The sequence below is a fragment of the Melospiza georgiana genome, chromosome 20 (assembly GCF_028018845.1).
Source record: "Melospiza georgiana isolate bMelGeo1 chromosome 20, bMelGeo1.pri, whole genome shotgun sequence".
NCBI classification, from domain to species: domain Eukaryota; kingdom Metazoa; phylum Chordata; class Aves; order Passeriformes; family Passerellidae; genus Melospiza; species Melospiza georgiana.
Window position 1 is genome coordinate 3,893,485 of NC_080449.1, and position 20,136 is coordinate 3,913,620.

General features: G+C 46.6%; 1 protein-coding gene across 8 annotated transcripts in view; it reads left to right on the forward strand.

The window, feature by feature from the left end:
* The window catches only part of CACNA1B (calcium voltage-gated channel subunit alpha1 B), a 324,524-nt gene that overhangs the window by 246,534 nt on the left and 57,854 nt on the right, over nt 1-20,136 (forward strand). For all 8 annotated transcript variants that reach the window (XR_009115431.1, XR_009115432.1, XM_058038142.1 and 5 more), the window contains 9 exons: nt 1,901-1,960; nt 2,684-2,790; nt 11,160-11,256; nt 13,958-14,118; nt 15,143-15,280; nt 16,080-16,281; nt 17,843-18,007; nt 19,011-19,121; nt 19,281-19,364. Coding sequence is in view for 6 of the 8 variants with exons in the window: in XM_058038142.1 (XP_057894125.1) it covers nt 1,901-1,960; nt 2,684-2,790; nt 11,160-11,256; nt 13,958-14,118; nt 15,143-15,280; nt 16,080-16,281; nt 17,843-18,007; nt 19,011-19,121; nt 19,281-19,364 (1,125 nt within the window). In the remaining 2 variants the exon portion in view is untranslated. The remainder of the gene's footprint in view (nt 1-1,900; nt 1,961-2,683; nt 2,791-11,159; nt 11,257-13,957; nt 14,119-15,142; nt 15,281-16,079; nt 16,282-17,842; nt 18,008-19,010; nt 19,122-19,280; nt 19,365-20,136) is intronic.

Here is a 20,136-nt window from a genome sequence, read left to right on the forward strand (position 1 = left end):
GCTTTTCTCCTCCCAGAATCCCAAGTGCTTTTCTCCTCTCAAAATGCCCAGAATTCAGGTGCTTTTCTTCTCCCAAAATTTGCAGAATCCAGGTGCTTTTCTCCTCCCAAAATCCCCAGAATGCAGGCGCTTTTCTCCGCCCAAAATGCTCAGAATCTAGGTGCTTTTCTTCTCCCATAATGCCCAGAATTCAGGTGCTTTTCCTCCTCCCAAAATTCATGGAATTCAGGTGCTTTTCTTCTCCCAAAATGCCTAGAATTCAGGTGCTTTTTCTCCTCCCAAAAAGCCCAGAACTCAGGTGCTTTTCTCCTCTCAAAATGCCCAGAATTCAGGTGCTGTTCTCCCAACATGCCCAGAATTCAGGTGCTTTTCTTCTCCCAAAATTCCCAGAATCCAGGTACCCTTCTCCTCCCAAAATTCACGGAATTTAGGTGGTTTTTCTATTCTCAAAATGCCCAGAATCTAGGTGCTTTTCTCCTCCCAAAATGCCCAGAATGCAGGCGCTTTTCTCCGCCCAAAATGCTCAGAATCTAGGTGCTTTTCCTCCTCCCAAAATGCTCAGAATTCAGGTGCTGTTCTCCTCCCAAAATGCCCAGAATCAAGGTGCTTTTCTCCTCCCAAAATGCTCAGAATTCAGGTGCTTTTCCTCCTCCCAAAATTCCCAGAATCCAGGTACCCTTCTCCTCCCAAAATTCACGGAATTCAGGTGGTTTTTCTCTTCCCAAAATGCCCAGAATTCAGGTACCCTTCTCCTCCCAAAATTCACGGAATTCAGGTGGTTTTTCTCTTCCCAAAATTCCCAGAATTCAGGTGCTGTTCTCCTCCCAAAATGCCTAGAATTCAGGTGCTGTTCTCCTCCCAAAATGCCTAGAATTCAGGTGCTTTTCTCCTCCCAACATGCCCAGAATTCAGGTGCTTTTCTCCTCTCAAAATGCCCAGAATTCAGGTGCTTTTCTCCTCCCAACATGCCCAGAATTCAGGTGCTTTTCTTCTCCCAAAATGCCCAGAATCCAGGTGCTGTTCTTCTCCCAAAATTCCCAGAATCCAGGTGTTTTTCTCCTCCCAGAATTCAGGTGCTTTTCTCCTCCCAAAATGCCCAGAATGCAGGCGCTTTTCTCTGCCCAAAATGCTCAGAATCTAGGTGCTTTTCTCCTCCCAAAATGCTCAGAATTCAGGTGCTGTTCTCCTCCCAACGTGCCCAGAATTCAGGTGCTTTTCTTCTCCCAAAAATTCCCAGAATCCAGGTACACTTCTCCTCCCAAAATTCACGGAATTCAGGTGGTTTTTCTCTTCCCAAAATTCCCAGAATTCAGGTGCTGTTCTCCTCCTAAAATGCCCAGAATTCAGGTGCTGTTCTCCTCCCGTCTCACGGCCGTTCCCATCTCTGCAGGTGCTGGCCATGCAGAATTAGAGCTGCCTTTGGGAACACACTCCAGTTATCTTTGTTTCACTGTCAAAATGCTCAAATTCCTGCCCCTTTCTGCTGCTTCAGCCACATCTGAGCCTGAGAGCTTGGAAATCAGGGGTTGTGTGGCTGATGTGGCAAAGCTGGCACCCCATTCCACACAGGGAAAGGATCCCTAGGACCTTGAAGATCCTTAGGAAAGGATGTTCAAACATTTCATTTTGAAACACCCTTTTGCCTTGGTAAACCTGCCAGAAATGCAGGTGCACTGGAGCCAGCCTTGGGTGGGTGCAGTGTGGCAAGGACTGGGAAAATGGTGCTTTAAATCAGATTATTCAGGTTTGTGCCTAAATTATCTGCAACCCTCCCACCAGATGATTTTTGTCCATCCCAGCAGATCCATCCATTGCTGGATGAGGTATTTTACTCCTTGCTCATGTGCAGGTTATTTCAGTGTGTGGCCTTCCCTAACACACATTTTTCCTTCCTACTTAGGCTCTGAAATACCTGGATTATATATTTACTGGAGTCTTCACCTTTGAGATGGTGATCAAGGTAAGAACTTTTCCAACTTTTCTCACCTCCTCTTTCAGATTTATTTGTGAGAAGCTGGAACAGGACAGAGGTGGGGAGGATGGAGTTGGGAGCAGTTCTCAATCAGATGCAGCAGCTCTCCTGGCTTAAATCTCATATTTTATGGAGGAAAATCAGGATATCTTTAGGAGCTGTGGCTGTGTAAGAGGATAAAATCTGTGAAGAACCAGGAGCTGACAGACCTTGCTGAGACACTCCTGATCCTTCCCTTTGGAAGGAATATTAATAACAACTGATTCTTGGTTTGTCATGTTTCAAAAAGCTGAGAATTTATCTTTTGCTCAGTAGGGTGACAGGTTTTGCCAAGACTATGGGGCAGTAACTTCCCACAGAGCAAAATTCCATAAAACCAGGGTTCAGTGCTGGGGTAAGGCAGGAACTGGGTTTTCCTGTCAGAGCAAGATGCAAAAGAGATGCAGAATAAAACCAGGATTAATGCATGTGTGTGGAAAAAAATCCTAGGGAGCAGTGAGAGCTCTAATTTCTACAGCTTTAGGTTGTGGTTTGTTAATTTGAGCTTCATTTTTGGGAGAGTTTTCTTGCCTGTTAAAGAGGAGCAGCTTGGCTGAGTATCTCAGCAATTTCTGAAGGGTGCTTTGATCCAGAACCTTCTCCTGCCCCTTGGCAGGGTGGATTTGGGCCATGTTTAATTAAAACTCTTCCTTTGCTGGGTTTTCTCTGCAGATGATTGACCTGGGGCTGCTGCTCCACCCTGGCTCCTACTTCCGTGACCTGTGGAACATTCTGGACTTCATTGTGGTCAGTGGGGCCCTGGTGGCTTTTGCCTTCTCGTAAGTTCATTTTTCCTCCAAATTCCCGAATTCCAGAGAATAAGTGACAGAGGGGGCAGGAGGCTGTGTGATGTTTGTGGCTCCATTCCTCAGTGAAGTGTTCAGTTCCTGCCCTTTTCCCAGGGGGTGGGAAGAAAAGAATAAACCCAGCTATATTTGTGTTGTGGAATCTGGAGAAAATCCTGCCAGCTTTAGGCTGAGTCCATTCACTGCTCATTCAAACACCAAGCCAAGATTTTTGTGACTCTTTGGCCAATTCTTTTCAGGAACTCACTGTAACACTTTGTGGCAGTCCAGTGTCTCCAGTCAGTGATCGTGAGAATCTTGAAGTGTTTTGAGAAAACAGTTTAAGAAATCAGCTGGTAACTCTGTGAACTCTTGGCAAACCCTTCTTTCCAGAATTGTGGATATTTATTCTGGCTCACAAACCTTTGCTATTTCTCTCCTCTCTCTGTTCTTCCACTGAGTTTCACTCCCTCCCTCAAACCCAGCTCTGTATTTTTGCCTTTAAATAACACCCCACGTTCTTCTTTCATGTCATGGAGGATTTTGAGCAACAAACACAGAGAAATAACTCCTTAAAAATTAAGATTAACTTCTCATCCGAGCCTTTTTCCTTGGAAACAACCAGAGGAAGAGCAATGCAGCTCCTTCCATCCTTCAGGAGCCGAGCTGGAGAATGGCAAGAAATTTTCCACTCGGATTGTTGTTTGCAAATCCTTTGCTGAGAAACAATGGGAGAGACCTGGAAGCAGGCAGAGGGACCTGACCAGTTTAATCTTCTGCTAAATTAGCTCCGAGCAATTAGGGGAATGTTCAGCAGCCCCGCACTGCCCGGTTTGTGACACCCTGATTAGAGGAGAGGAAATTGTTTCACTTGCTAAAGAGAATTAGCAGCTAATGAGAAAAGCATCCACCTTTGTCAGGGAGCCGCGGAGCGTGCCTGGGCTGCTTTAGACTGGCACAAATTTTTAAAGCAGAGCCAAATCCCTGCTCCTCTCTCAGCTCTGCACAAAAAAAAAAAAAAAAGCACAAAATGTTGCCTTTCTGGTAAAAAATTCCTCAGCAGTTTTTTGTTTTCTGAGGTGTCAAAATTGCTGTCACATCCAGGCTGTGAGATTTGTGGTTTAGATCTGTTTTTTTTTCAGTGCAAATACATACAAATAAACCCTCTAAGTTAAATTGACCAAGAAGTGGACAGGATCAATATTTTAAGGGACAGGATTGATATTTTAGGTGTGATTTTTGGAGACATTGAAAGCTGGGCTGTGCCGGATCCTTCACCAAATTAGTCAGGTGTTGGAAAAAATCATATCCAACATGCTGCTTTCAAAGGGGTGATGCTCTCCTCTCTTTAAACATTTTGTGCCTCATTAAAAATCAGATTTTTGGAGGAGCTGACTGCTCTGTCCTAAGCAAAATTATCTTGGTGAATGTACTGTTCACCTAAAATTTAATATCCAAAGCCAAGCTGCTTTTTTAGCTTCACTACACATGTGTGGGGTTTTATTTCCCTGCACATGAAATATATCTGTGGAACATCTTTCAGAACTAGACTGACTTAAGCCAGACTGAGTTAATCAAAAATTTAACTTTAAAAAGCCATGTAGCAACATGAGAATTTAACAAAGCTCCTCTGAGTTGAAGAGAGCTAGAGAAGTAAAATAATCACAAAAAACAACACAACTCAAAGTCTGCAGTTCCATGAGAATTTCCCTTTTCCATCAGGAATTCAAATTTCTAAGGGTGATGGGAGAAGGGGCATTTTGGGAGCCCTTCAGAGCAGCTCCCTGTGCTGTGAGAACAAACCTCAGGCTCTGCCTTTAAAACATCTTCTCTTTGAACACCATCTTCTTTTGAGGGAGATTTTCCTTGCTCGAGTTATGGATTAAAATGAATAATTTTTAATCTTTCCGAGGCTTTTCATGCTCGGGTTTTCTTCTGTTGCTGATGTTGCGCCATGAATATCTAACAGCACCTCATCAGCCTCCAAATAAATTACTTGTACATCCCCTGCCTGTGCTTTGTAATAGGTGCCCCAAGCTGCTTTTATTTTCCACTGTGAGTCTTGAGCAGGGTTTTACAGCCAGGGACTGCATAAACCCTGCCTAGTTACTGTCTCCCAGATTAAAGTCAGACAAGCTCATTTGTAAGACTCGGGAAAATTTGAATTTCTTCTGTGATTTTTCTGCTTTCTGTAAGCCCTGCTCCCCATCCCTGTTCCAGCAGGCAACATCCAATCCAGGGAATGCCTGCAGCCTCCCTGATGAGCACCAAAGCTGGAAAATCAGTCATTCCTAGGAAATGGCTTTTTTCTGAGTCCTGACAGGGTGGAGAGCTGTGACTTAGGCCCAGCTCCTGGTTTGGTTAAACCAGATGGACACACAGAGGCGACCGAATGTTGATAATCCCAAAAAGGAGCTCCTGGAGTCTCTTTGTTGTTCAATCAGTTGGGTTTTTCCAGCAAATCCTTCAGCCTTGTCACCCTCCTCAGTGTCACTAAAAATGGGATTTAATGTGGCTGTCACCACTTTGTTTGCAAGAACCCACAACTGCCACGTGCAAGGTGGGATTTAATTCATGTGTTTGGCTTCTTGCTGTCCACTGAAGGTGATGTGAACCAACTTCTTACTGAATTAACCCGTCCGCTAAAAACCTGGGAATAACAAAGCTCCCTGAAATGCTCTCCTCTGGAATATTGCAGCAGCCTTTGTTAATTTAAGTATTTGAGATGGTATCAGTCACTTGTACAAGACTGATAAAATCCAGCTCTCAAAGCAGCTGTGGGTTTTCTTTCTGCCTGCAGCTCTGTGGTTAGAAAAATAAAAAATAAATTTCAAACAACACCCCCGGAGTGATGCTGGGAATGACAATATGATGCTGATAATAATAAACTAATGTTTTCCCATTCAGCAAAGCATTTCAAAGAGAAATCCCTTTCTTTTTCTGGAGATAAACATGCCACAAACACCCAGACATGTTTGAGTCCTTAGGGAAAAGGAAGCAAACAAAAAACCCATGGAAGCTTGTCACCAAAATCTCTCAGCCCCAGGTGCAGAATGTACTTGGGAGGAACAGCTGAGGGAGAGAAGCAAAAATTTGGCCTGGAAAAAATTGGAACAGAGATGCCCAGAATTTCGGGATGTTCTTGGAAAAAACAAATAATTGAGGTTATCCCTCCCAAAGTGGGAGAGATGTGGAGGTGTTTTTTCCAGTGGAAGGGCTGATCCAGCAGGGAATGTGTATTGTATTTGCAGGGACAGGCAGGAATGATGAATCTGATGTTCTCACAGGACTAATTGATTATTTTATTATACCATATTATATTAAAGAATACTAAACTAAAGAATACAGAAAGGATCCTTACAGAATACTAAAAAGATAATAATGAAACTTGTGACTCTCTCCAGAGTCCTGACACAGCTTGGCCCTGATTGGCCAAAGAGTGAAAACAACTCCCAGCAGAATGCAATGGAACAATCACCTGTGGGTGAACAATCTCCAAACACATTCCACATGAGCACAGCACAGGAGAAGCAAATGAGATCAGAATTGTTTTCCTTTTCTCTGAGGCTTCCCAGCTTCCCAGGAGAAAAACTCTTGGTGAAGGAATTTTCCAGAGGATATGAATGTGACAAATATGGGATTTCTGTGCAGTGCCTTCCCTTCCCCGCTGGTTTATCCCGTGGGCTTGGTGGGAGTGGGCCAGGGGCTGGGGGATCTCTCTGATGTTTCTGTTTGTCATTGACTCTGCTCTTTCTTTGTCTTCTCCTCGCTGGAATCTCTCTCTAGGAGTTTCATGGGGTAATATGTTCTTCCTGTCTCTTGCTGCTCTGTTTTGCCTGTCCAACCTGTGTCCACACATTTTGCCACTGTGGAGACAACCCAGCCATGTTCCACCCATCCCATCGACCCCTCTGTCCCTTTACTGCTCATTATCCAGTGAAATGTATTATTTTAACTCATCCATCCTGATTTTCCTTCAGCAGAGATAAGAACAGACTAAAATCCAAGCCAGGGAGTCAAAAAACCACATGGAGATATCTCTGTACCAACAAGATTTGAGGGGCTGACTCAGTGGGCACTGAGGGATGAGGTACAATTCGTGAAAATCTTAATAACCAGATTTAAAGAAGAATTTTGAGTCTCTTTTAGAGGATTTCACCTCCAAACAGCCAAGCTGGAAGCTCCAGGGCTGATTTAGTGCAGTGTGGACAGTGTGACCCAGCTGGGATCCAGGCTCTGATACTGGGGAAAGTCTCTGCCATGAAAACTGAGCTCAGGGAGCTTTTTGCAGGGCTGATTTGGGAAGAAGGAGGTTCCAAACATTGTATTTAACCCTGTGCAAGTGGCAGCTTTGCTGTCATGGGAGGCAGAGCTGTGTCCTCTGTCCCCACATTCCAGGAGCTCCAGGGGGATCCTCCACAGCGAGGAGAAGGATGCCAAGAAAAGCCTTTGATGGGGTCCAGGAAATTTGGCACTTGGTTCTTTCTTCTCTCTAGGAAAGCAGAGGATTTAGGGCAGAAAGAGGGTGGCTTTCTGTCTGGGCAGGGTGGGGTGACCTCATTTACTCTTCCAGGGAAGAATTCACTCTGCCAGGAGGATTCCAGGCTATCACAGAAGGCAGAGGCTCCACCTCACCCTGAATTTTTGATGCCCTGACTCTGAGGGGTCCATGTCACCTGAAATCAGAGCTGCTGGCAGCAGCAACAGGAACAAGCAGCTTCCATTTGAAAGAACCACTGAATTTTTAAAGGCTCTTTTATTTATTAAAGGGAGAAAAGGCGCTGCAAAGCTCTTGTAAAAAATTCCTAATGTTTTAAATAAACATGCAGCAAACTGACACAGAAAACAACAACAAAACAGCACTGGCCTAATGCACCCAAAAATGATCTAATGCAAATTTTTTTTCTTTTCTTTTCTTTTTTTTTTTGCTGTCTGCCTTCATCCTATGCTCCTCTTTAGCTCTTATTCAAGATTCAGCTGTCCTGAATGTTGCAGTTGTTATTCTGCAGTCAGTTAAAACCTTGTCTTTCCATGGCAATTTGTTTTTGTTGTGAGGAATATTCAGGTCAGATGTGTGCTTGGATACACCTTTTGACTGAGTCCCAGCTCCATCTGGACCTTTTATTTTCTGGGACATCTGGCTTTGTATGAAAGCAGGGGAAAAAAACCCAATATTTTAGAGGGTTTTAAAAACACCCAAACCCAACCCTGAGGGTTTTATTTGACAGAAGAGTTGCAGAGGATCCTTTTAATTAAAATGCAATTTGCATCACTCTGGGTCAGAGCACCAGGAAAAGCTTTTCCTGTAGCAGGGACCTTACTGTGACAAGAAATGGGATTTTTTTTTTTTCCTCAGGATTCTCTATATGGCTCAGAGCATAAATCCCATTAAGATTTAATTGGCTCACGCTTTTTATTTGCTTAAGTGCCTGAATGGAAAAAATCAGTCAGCCCTTCTTAGTGTCCTCTGCTGAGGCAGAAGGAATTCTGTGTGACTGGAGCTGTCTGCCCTCCACCTCTGAGCTCACTCATCCATGCCTTTCCCATTCCAGGGAAAAGCAGGAGTCAGGATTTGCTCTGCTCTACATCTCTTTAACCTTCCTGGAAATATTAAACCCACAGAAATTCCTCCTTCAGGTGTGGAGCCTGCCCTTGGGAGAGCAGAGCAGGGAAATGTCTCTGTTCTCATTTGCACGAGGCCTCATTAGTGCAGTTGTTAATTGGCACAATAGCAGTGTGGTAATTGGGGTCTGCTGGAGTCAGGAGACAGCACCACCTGGGAATGTTCTGGGGTTCTGAGTGAGCCCAGGGGAGCAGAGCTGAGCTTTGCAGTGTGACCCAGCTGGGATCCAGGCTCTGGTACTGGGGAAAGTCTCTGCCATGAAAACTGAGCTCAGGGAGCTTTTTGCAAGGGTGATTTGTGAAGAAGGAGGTTCCAAACATTGTATTTAACCCTGTGCAAGGGGCAATTTTGCTGTCAGTGCAGAGCTGTGTCCTCTGTCCCCACATTCCAGGAGCTCCAGGGGGATCCTCCACAGCGAGGAGAAGGATGCCAGGAAAAGTCTTTGATGGGGTCCAGGAAATTTGGCACTTGGTTCTTTGTCCTCTCTAGGAAAGCAGAGGGTTTCTCTTCTCTCTAGGAAAGCTGGAGGTGCTGATGGGCACAGCAGAAGTGTGGCTGTGGCTGGTGGGGACAGAGCAGAGCTGTGGGCTCACTGTCCCCATGTCCCCCCCTTCCCTTCCTGCTGCCCCAAGATGCCACATGGCCCCAAAGGGTCTCCCCTTCACTCCTCCCTCAGCCCTGCCCTGCTCAGCTCCCCCCTCCCCTGGCTGTCCCCAGGAGCAGGGCAGGATTGGCCTGGCCTGGCAGAGGGGACAGCCCAGGGGATGGGGTGGGATCTGCTGGGGCATCTCCTGGGCCATGACCCCTTTCCCCTTTTGCTTCCCTGATGCCATTCCCATCCTCCTGGAGAGGCTGAACAAACTCTTCTGCAGCTAGGGCACTGCTGAGGGTCACACCAGGGAGCTGCAGGTCAGCCAGTGGCTCTGGTGACACCAAGGTGACCATGGCAGGGACACTGAGCTGAAAGCAAACCTGCAAAGCCAAACCTTCAGCTCTGCTGAAACCTGATGAGAAAGGCCGAAAAAACTCTGCTGGCAGTGCCTGTTTCATCTAGAGCAGATCAAAGATCTCTAATGAAAATCAAATATTATTTTTTAAAATATTTAGTAGTTATTTTGTGGCTTTAAATCAGTCCTGTTGCTCTGGGAGTAAATCCAGTGCCTGGGTTTAGAGCCATGTCAAAGATCAGGGTCCAGCTGGGACGGATTAGACTGGTCCTAAAAGAGCCCTGAAGGGTGAGAGAGAGAGAAGACCTGTCCATTCTGTTTCCCCTCTCCTCACCTTCTACTAAATCTTGTGGAAAGGAAATTTCTCCCCAAGTTATACATGCCTGGGATACAACCCACAGCCCTTCAAAACTTCCTGTGTGTCCCTCTTCCTGCATTTCCAGACACCTGCAATGCCTGGGAACGGGACAGAGGGACTGGAGCTGAGGCAGGGCTGTGGGTTTGGGTTGGACGTTCTGCTCCAGGGTTACTGTTGAGTAGTACAGGGTTAGCAATGAGTTCTTGGATTTCCAAAAATTCCCTTTCCAGGGCTGAGCAGGCTCAGCCAGCCACAAAACTGGGTGGTTTCCTCCACTGTTGGTGCTCCTCCCTCAGCACAGGATGTGGGGCAGGATGGGGGAAGCTTTGCAGTCCTTCCCAAACCTCCGTGGGTCTCTCGTGCCTCTTGTCCTTCCATTATTTCCCTCTTGGAGAAAAAGAATGTCCAGAATAGGTGTGTCAGCATCTGTCCCACACGTTCTTCATTCCCACCTGTGTTCCCTTAACACAGTTCCAGACCCAAATCTCCAGCCATGAATAAAACTCTGTTCCAGATTTCCATCCCATTTCCCACTCCATATGAAACGAAGGGAATGTCGTTGTTTTGCCATGGGGTTGGAAGAAGATGTTCCTGTTGTCTTGTGTTTCTTTGTTTTGGAAGTGCACGAAGAAAGGAGCTCTGTCCTTGCCCTAAAACCCCACTCGATGTTAACAAGAGGAACATTCTTGACCTTGCACTCAGTTTTAACAAAACCTAAACCCCAAAAGTGACTGACAGCACCTGCATGCCTGAGTGGGGAGCTGCCCCAGCATTGGTCCAGGCATGTAATATATTGCCATATTACATGTTCCTGCATGGGATTGGTGGCATGTCCTCCATGGGAGACTCAGGAATGAGGGAACAGGCTCTGACCGCCAGGAGAGCTCTGTCCCTCATCAGGAAGGCTCCCAAACCCTCTTGGCACGATGTTCCTGCCAGAGAAGTGCACGGAGAAACACCCCCTGCCTCATCCAGAAACATCCCTGGCTTCATCTAGAAACACCCCTGGCCTCATCCAGCTGGGAGAGAAGAACCTTGTGTGGCTCTGTCCCTTCTCCTGCTGGGAATGGGATGGAGGAGCTGAGCCTCCTGTCCTGGTGCTGCTGCCCTGACTGGGAGCATTGTTCAGGTGTGGAGTTGGAGCAGGAAGGGCCCCAGGTCCTGGTGAGTGGCTGGGCCAGCACGTGTGGCTGAGCCCTGCCAGGACCCTGTCCTGCCCCATCCTTCTCCTCTGTGCTGCTGGAGACACCCCAGGTGAGGTTGAGTCATCCTGCCTGCAGCGCTGGTGAGGATGGACACAAAACCCATCAAAACATCCCCAAACCCAACCAGTTCCACCACCAAAGCCATCCTGGATGCCCACAGATAACCCTGTGAGTGGCCTGGGGAGCAAACAATTCCCTCTGTTGTTCTTGTGCCTTTTTCTCCTTTGCAGAGGAACCAAAGGCAAGGACATCAACACCATCAAGTCCCTGCGGGTCCTGCGTGTGCTCAGGCCTCTGAAAACCATAAAACGGCTGCCAAAACTAAAGGTTAGAAAATAACCCAAATTTTTCCTTATTTTTCCTTCTCTGGAGGTTTCTGGCTGGTCTGAGTGGAAGCTGGTGGACCTCACTTAATCCAAGTTGTTTCTGTTGCTTTTATTCCATTGCAATGAATCTTTTTGCCAGATGAGCACAAAGAGCTGGGCAGATGTTGAGCAAATGTCAAACACTTGGGTGCTTTTGCAAACATTGTGGATAATGTTGGGGATTCTTGTGAATCCACATGAAAATAAAACCTCTACAAATAGGGAAAAAAAAGCAAATAAATTAAATTACAGTTCATAAGTGGGATGGTCTTCGATGTGATAAAGGAGAAAATGGAGTTGGAAGGGTTTGGCTTTCCCTAGAGAATTTAACATGAATATTGCAAGATTTTCCACAGGCTGTGCAAAGAGATTTGTCATTGCTATAGGAGAAGCTTTAATTTATTCATCTTTCTATTAAAGAATCCATAGTTCAAGGGTTTATCCCTAGAGCACTGATCTAAAAAATACAATAAATTTAATTGCCTGGGATTACTCATCCAGCACCAACAATTTGAGGAACAGCCAGGCCCTGCAAAGAGAGAATGGAAGGAGTTAACAAAATTCAATAATTTCTGAGGTTTAGGGACTCTTCAATACCTTTTGTGGGCTGTTTTCTGTGAGAGCTGAGGAAAAAGCAATGAATGATTTGGAAGGGGGAAAATGTGTTAGACAATTTCTGTTTTCACATCAAAATAAGGGTCAGCTGTTCTGTAGATTTGCTTTTGTCTGAGCCCACTATTCATGCTTAAATAATTGTAGTTTTATGTTCACTAAATTTCTCTAAAAAAGAGCATTAATGTAGAAATTTCATGTAGGGTTTCTGAGTTGATCAGGGGGATTTCCATCAGGATTTTGGGGCTAATCGGAGATTTCCATCAGGATTTCTGGGCTGATCAGACAGATTTCCATCAGGATTTCTGGGTTGATTGGAGGGATTTCCATCAGGATTTCGGGGCCAATCAGAGGGATTTCCATTAGGATTTCTGGGCTGATCAGAGAGATTTCCATCAGGATTTCTGGGCTGATCAGAGGGATTTCCATCAGGATTCCTGGGTTGGCTGTCTTGTTTTGAAAAGATAGGTATCTGCTAAGGAAGGCAGGAGCCCCCCCTGAAATGGAAAATGTAAATTCCCTCCCTCTGAATTGTTATGATTTTGAAATTAAGGGGCTCTCAGGTAAAGATATGGGAGTAAGAATAACAGTTCTTTAGCAGGAAAAATAAAATGCAGTAATCCAAAACAACAACAAAACAACCCTGCCAGAGTGAGAGCATGCCCTGCCCCCTGTGTGTCAGGGCGGTGTCCCAGCCCCATCCCATGGGGGCTCAGCCCTCCTGCAGTGCCAGCTGTGGCTCTGCTGCAGCAGGGATCCTGCACAAGGGGGGAGTTTTCCTCTGCAGCTCCAGGGCTGCTGCAGATGGGCCTGGGCTCCCTCTGGCCATGCAGGGCAGCAGAAAGCTGCTCCTCTGGCAATGCAGTGGGCAAAGGCTGCTGTGCTGTTCCAATCCTCAGATTATATCCAAGTAGGAATGCTTGGCTCCTCCCCTTGGGCAGAGATCTCCCAATGAGATGATGGAATTTGATCAACCATGCAGGGACACTCAATGGCCCATTAACAACAGATTCCTCCCTTCCCCTCCCTCCTGGAGGGCGAATGGGTCCTGGAAGAGATAAAGAAAGCTGCCCCACCTGGTTTTAATGGCTGACCCATTAGCAGAGAATAACAACAGAATTGACACCTCCTGCCACATCTCACATTTGCAACCTGAGACAGTTGCATCAGGATTAATTCTGTGAATGATTCACTTCCATTCAGAGGAATAGAAGCAGGATTGTACAAACCCTGTGCTCGGGCACGGACTGCTCAATTTCTGGTATTATGACAAACTTCTGACTGAAATGAAACTGCAAATTACTTGTAATGAATCAGGGCCTCATACCCACGTAGGAAATGGATTTGAGGAGTTCTTTGCAGGGAGCTTGGGAGTGCACATGCTGACTACATTAGTCACACCTCATTTTGACAGACAGCTCTTTATAAAAATATTTATTCAAAGCATTTGGTTGTTTTGTTTCTGGTATTTTTTCCTAATTATTCCAACAGTTTTTATCCAACCACTGGAAGTAAAATCAAAACCAGTGCAATTTTCATTTTATAATGAAATGTTTGCTCAGGACTAATATTGTCTTGACAAGCTGTGATTGTCTTTATAAATGTTATGAGCAGCATCAGAAGATTCAGTGGCACAGCCAAAGTTGTGGATAAAGCACGAGATAAAGGAAGCTGGAGTTATTTCTCACGACTTTGGGAAATGTTTGGGAAGCAAAAATGCATTGAAGCATCCATGGGTGGTGGGATGGGTAATGAGTCCCAAATGAGAGGGATTTAGGTGGGATATTGGGAAGAGATTATTCCCTGTGAGGGTGGGGAGGCCCTGGCACAGGGTGCCCAGAGCAGCTGAGGCTGGAAGTGTCCAAGACCAGGTTGGATGGGGCTGGGAGCAGCCTGGGACAGTGGGAGGTGGGAATGAGATGATCTTCAAGGTCCCTTCCAGCCCAAACCCTTCTGTGATTCCCTGAATGTGGTTAAATCTTGGTGGCCAAGATTTTGGATGAACTCTTCCTTTCTTCCCACCCCTTGACCTTGTCCCCCTGCCTCCCCAGGCTGTTTTTGACTGCGTGGTGAACTCCCTGAAGAACGTCCTCAACATCCTCATTGTTTACATGCTCTTCATGTTCATCTTCGCCGTCATCGCCGTGCAGCTCTTCAAGGGCCGCTTCTTCTACTGCACGGACGAGTCCAAGGAGCTGGAGAAGGACTGCAGGTACAGCTGGGAGCAGGGAATGTGGCAGGGAGCAGCTTCCTCCACCTCCCCAGGCTGGCCCAAAGGCAGGGATTTGCTCAGTGGGAAGAGTCTTCTGTAAATAAAGAGCCATAATCCAGCTCAGGTAGCCTGGAGGTGAATTTTTCCTTCTTTTTCTTTAGCAGGTCTGTCATTCCTGGCTCTGATCTTCTTTCCTGGGAAAGCTGAGTGTGATGTTTGAGAAAGGATTGTGATAGTGTGACTCCTCTTTCCACCTGTTGCCTCCATTCTTAGAGCTCTTATGAATTAGAAAAACACACTGAATAAATAATCAGAAGCGTGGGATGTTAAAGAGCTACTAATTAGCGAGGACAGGGACAGGATGTGAATATCTTAAAAGCCCTGTCATGCTTTGTTCTTCCCAGCAGGCTGGCAAGGTGTGTTGTGCATCTCATTAGCTTTTTTCTTGGCACCCAAAGCACCTCCTCAGCACTGTCTGCTCTGCCCACCCCTCTCCTGCTGCCTGGCACCTGCAGGGCTCATCCCTGGTGGGGTCCTAGGGGCTGTCAGTGCAGTTCTTCCTTGGAAAAATGCAACTAAATTATGGAAAGGAATGTGAAATTACAGATTAGGGTAGGTTGGAGAGGGTTCTTGAATTGCCAGGCCCCGCAGAGTGGGATACATTTAGGAATTATATCCAACCCTGGAGTAGGAGGCAGAGATGTTTCCCCATCAAGCAGAAGCTTCCTGTGGGGTCAGACAGTTGAGGGGCAGGCGTAGTGTTAATGGCTGGCTTTGCCTAATGAATTAATGAATGCCCTGATTAAAATCTCTTTCATTTTCAGACCTCAGGTCCAGTTCCCATGGCTAGAACTGGCTCAAAAATTGGCTTTTACTTCTGTCATGGACTTTGAGGGAGTCCCTTTGTCCTTAACCCACAGCACAGTCCAGACTGTGCTGCTGGGGCTTTCCAACACTCCTGAGTGGTAAGAAATGCCTGATCTGCTTGAATTCTCTCATTGGCTCCAAATCTCTTTTTTCCTAGGGGTCAGTACCTCGATTATGAAAAAAATGAGGTGGAGGCACAGCCCAGGGAATGGAAAAAATACGAGTTCCACTACGACAACGTGCTCTGGGCTCTGCTCACACTTTTCACCGTGTCCACAGGGGAAGGGTGGCCAACGTGAGTACATGGCCCTGGCAGGGGCTGATGATGCAGGTAAAACAGGTCACCAAAGCTCTGAGGGACAGCAGGTGACGTGGGAAATGAGAAAAGTCCTTTATCAGCTAAGTTTTGTGTGATTATTGGGTGAACCAGCAGGCAGAGCTCTGCATTTTCTCAGAAAGTTTTCAATTCTTGCCTCAGGCTTTTGGACTCACACACCTTTCTCAGGGGTAAAACTGATAATGGAAATGGTAGAAAAAGAAGGGGAAAAAGTGTTGTGAGCTCTGCTGAAAGTCTGCTGGGCGTGACAGGCCCCAGATAAAATTTCCTGTTCAGCAAATGACTTTATTTTGGCACACGTGGAGTGCAGTGCGTGGCCAGGGCTTCTCCGCCTCCACGTTCAACTCTTTCATAAAATAAAGACTAAAACAGCATCAGCCTCCCTTTCCCAGTCCCTCACTGTGTTCCCCTACTTGGCTGTCATCAACACCTCTCCCCACTCTTACTCCATCCCTGTTGACCAGAGAAGAGAAGCCAGATCCAGCTGGATCCTCTCCCCTTTGGGAGGTCAGGGGGGCTCAGTGGATCTGGGCACAGCAAATCTCCACCATTCTGCAGAATGGTGAGAACAAAGGGTTTCCTTAAAAATATCCTCAAGGAAAACTTCTTCCCAGCCTCGTGGGTGGGAGCAAGCTTTTCCTGAGCATATGTGGAAAACCCTGCACGAGAGTGAAGGCCAGGGAATGATTCTCAGGGGGTCCTTGGTGCTTCCCAGGGATTGTGTTGACCTTTCCTCTCTCTTTGCATTTGCTTGCAGTGTGCTGAAGCACTCGGTGGATGCCACCTACGAGGAACAGGGGCCCAGCCCTGGCTACAGGATGGAAATGTCCATCTTTTACGTGGTGTATTTTGTTGTCTTCCCTTTTTTCTTTGTCAACATCTTTGTGGCATTAATCATCATCACCTTCCAGGAGCAAGGAGATAAAGTGATGTCAGAGTGCAGCCTCGAGAAAAACGAGGTACCCACCTCTTGTGACTCCAGAGTTGGTGTTCCAGGGGCTCAGAGCTGCTGGATACTGGTGGATATCCCCACTCCCCCTGTGCTGGGGGGATTGGAAAGCAGTGGTTATTGGAGGGTGTGTGGTGTAGAGAGCAAAGAAATGAGTGGCTGTTTCAGCTTCTGCATAAAACAAACCCCAGGGAGAGCCCCCAAGTGCTTCCTGTTGGGAACCACTGTCACACATTCCCCTGGACCACACCACAGTGAGGATGGGGAGGCCCTGGCAGATGCTGCCCCATCCCTGGCAGTGTCCCAGGCCAGGCTGGACAGGGCTGGGAGCACCCTGGGATGGTGGAAGGTGTCCCTGCCATGGCAGGGATGGCTTTAAGGTCCTTTCCAGCCCAAACCATTCCATGATTTTATGTTTGCTCGAGTGTGGAGGGGTAGAAGGAGGCAAACCTTGAGGGCAGACCTCAGAAGCCAAACTGAGGTTCAACTACTGTGAAAACTCCTCTCTCCAGGCTGGTTTTGTGCCTGGCTGGGATTTTTCCTCCTGGCAGCAGGCAAAAGGAGATGCCTTGAGGAGAGTGTAAGACCAGGGTAGAAGAAGCTGTGAGGTTTTTCTTTAAAGCCCCCAAAAATACCATTGTTTTCCACTCAGGGACCTCCTGAGCTGGTTTTTCTTTAGTTACTGGCATCTGTGTATCTTCCTGCCATGGGTGTATCCAGTTTCCTTCTCAATCCATGCAGATTTTTAGCATCTGCAGCATCCTTCCTCCAGGGTCCCACAGCCTCAATGGCCTCTTTTGGGAAGAACCATCTCTTTTCATATATTTTGAAACTGGAACCTGATTTTTGATGAAAAGAGATGAATTTTGAAGTGATTTTTAATTAGTTCCTTGTTTGTCTTAATGAACAAAAAGTCCAAAATAAAGCAGAATATTTAGAGAGCTTTACCCATGTTATTTTCCTACTGAGCAGAAAGTGATTTCAGACTTGCAATTTTTATGTAAATTCAAGATGAGAAAACGCTCCAGAATCAAAACCTCTTGTAGAAATAAATTTTTATCACTTTTATATTCATAATAAAGTGAACAGAAATAGCCAGTGAAGGGGATCTCTGAGAGTTCCCCCAAGTGCTTTTGGTGGATGATTTATTGGTAAATTCAGTTCTCATTTTATGAAACATTCTGAGCTCTTTGGGTGTTGCTGTGTGTGAGGACACACCCAAGTTCCACAATACATTTTAGAAACAACAAATAACATCTTTACCAATCCTCTGGTTCCTATAATCACCCATCAGGAGAAACTGGAAATGTTTTTAGAAGTGGGAAGGGATCAGGACCTAGGAGGAGCTGGGCTCTAATGGAATGTGGTAGGACTGCAAGGAGCATAGGAATGTTAAAGGGTAAATATTCCAGGAGAATGGATCAGGATTTGGGGATCCTGTGCTGCATTTTACAGGAACAGCCAGCACTCACTTGGTATTAATGATCTGCTCACTCTCCCAACCACATCCCAATGGATAAAGACTTCCAGCCCTTTTTGTGGCACCGTTTCATCCCCTTTTTGTTTTGCAGAGGGCCTGCATAGACTTTGCCATAAGTGCCAAGCCCCTGACCCGCTACATGCCTCAGAACAAGCAATCCTTCCAGTACAAGATGTGGAAATTCGTGGTGTCCCCTCCCTTTGAGTACTTTATCATGGTCATGATTGCTCTCAACACCATCGTCCTCATGATGAAGGTGAGTGGGACCTTCCTGAATCTTGGAATTTTGGGCTGTTGGCTGGAGAGACTCTCACCTTGAGAGCTGGGGGTCTCAGCAGAGCAACCACCACTCCCCATGTGCCTGGTGGGATTCCTTTGGCCCCTGAGGGAGGTGGATTAGCTGGGATGAGATCTCACCATGGGCTTCCTTGCAGAGTGGTGGTTGGGCTCAGCCCCTTTGAGTGTGTGACCAGGGGATGGGAACTGGGATCTGCAGGTCCTGATCTCCAGCCCAGCCTGAGCTTTCTCCTGCAGAGCAGGGTCTTGGGGCTGCTCAAAGTCCAGTCAGGCCATGGAAATTCAAACTGAAACACAGTAGGTTTAGATGGGATATTGGGGAGGAATTGTTCCCTGTGAGGGTGGGCAGGCCCTGGCACAGGGTGCCCAGAGCAGCTGTGGCTGCCCCTGGATCCCTGGCAGTGCCCAATGCCAGGCTGGGCAGGGCTGGGAGCAGCCTGGGAGAGGGGGAGGTGTCCCTGCCATGGCAGGGGTGGCACTGGATGGGATTTAAGGTCCCTTCCAATCCAAGCCATTCTATCATTCTTTAAAATAGATTTACTCAATTTTGGAACAGCATCAGGCTCCTGGGATGTGATCCAGAGTGGGGGAAGAGACACAGGTGGATGATGTCCCCTCCTATCCCTTGCCTGTCTTAGAGTATCTTCACAATCAAGGAGTCCCCATATTAGTGGAAGAAACAGTTCTGCACGTGTCTCTTGGGTTGGAAAATGCCTTTACCCCCTGGTTCATGCTGTGGTTACAGGGGGATGTCCCTCAGCAACAGTCTCCACTGCTGGGGATATTCCAGCTGCCCCCTCAGTACAGGATGGAGCAAGAGAGACAGGAATAATTGTGTTGTAACCCCAAATCCTGCTCAAAGTGAGCACAGAATCCTGACTAAAATTAGCAGGAATCAGCTGCGCAAGGTTTTAGTCTGTCAGTGATCTTCCAGTAACAGCCCTTCTTCCATCCTGCTTTAGTTCTATGATGCTCCAGAAGCATACGAAGAAATGCTGAAATGCCTGAATATTGTGTTTACATCCATGTTTTCCATGGAATGTGTGCTGAAGATCATTGCCTTTGGTGTGTTGGTAGGTGCTTTCCTCCTTCCCTTCCACCTCTTTCCTGTCTCAACGAAATGCTCGCATTTCGTGATGCACATTTAAAAACAAAAAAATCCCTGACTTGTGCTGGCAATAAAAAAAATAACCCCTGGATCTTTCGATTTCCCTTGTGTTCTCATTTGGCAGAATTATTTCCGAGATGCCTGGAATGTCTTTGATTTTGTAACAGTGTTGGGAAGTATTACTGATATTTTAGTAACAGAGATTGCGGTAAGTACAGTTTGCTCAATTTATTTCATTTATAAACAAAGCTGTGCCCTGTCAAGACACTGAACCTTCTCCCTACCAGCCTTATTCCCTGGAGCTGCCTCTGGGAGTCATGATGGCCTTGGCTGACCCTGTTCCACGAGCTCAGCTGAGCACAGCTGTCTGCCCCAAAGAGGGAAGGCTCTGATGAGAGGCAAAGTGCTCTTGACTCTGCCAGGAAGCAGCTCCCTCTCTCCTGCAGCAAACTACTCCATCCCCAGGCCTTTTCTGCCTGTTCATGGAAAAATCCTGCTGAATTTAGAGAGGGAAGAGACCAAAGGGATTCTGCTGTGTTAATGGGGGAGGTTTTTTGCAGGGCATGTGTCTGGCCCTTGGGGTTCCTGCCCAGTGTGGGTCACAGGGCAGGGTGAGGGTGAAGGGAAGTGACAGGAACATAGGGAAAGGAAGAGGTGAAGAGTCTGATCCTGTCACAAAACCTCTGTGGGGCAATGAATAAACAAACAGCTCTCACATAGGATTTCTGGCCAGCCCTACAAGGGCTGCTGTTTCCCTGCTAACAAGCCTTGTACATCTCACAAAGTGGCCAGACTCATCATTAAATTCTGAAGGATTTTTCCTTAAGGGCAGCCAATGTCTGTCTCAATCCCTGACAGTCTGATATTACCTGATGTATAAATTGCTCCTCTCCTGTCCCAGTGCATGTTGTAGCTGATGATGTATCAGATGTGATGAATTTGAACTTGACCATAACTTTTTTCCTCAGTCCCAGGGGTTT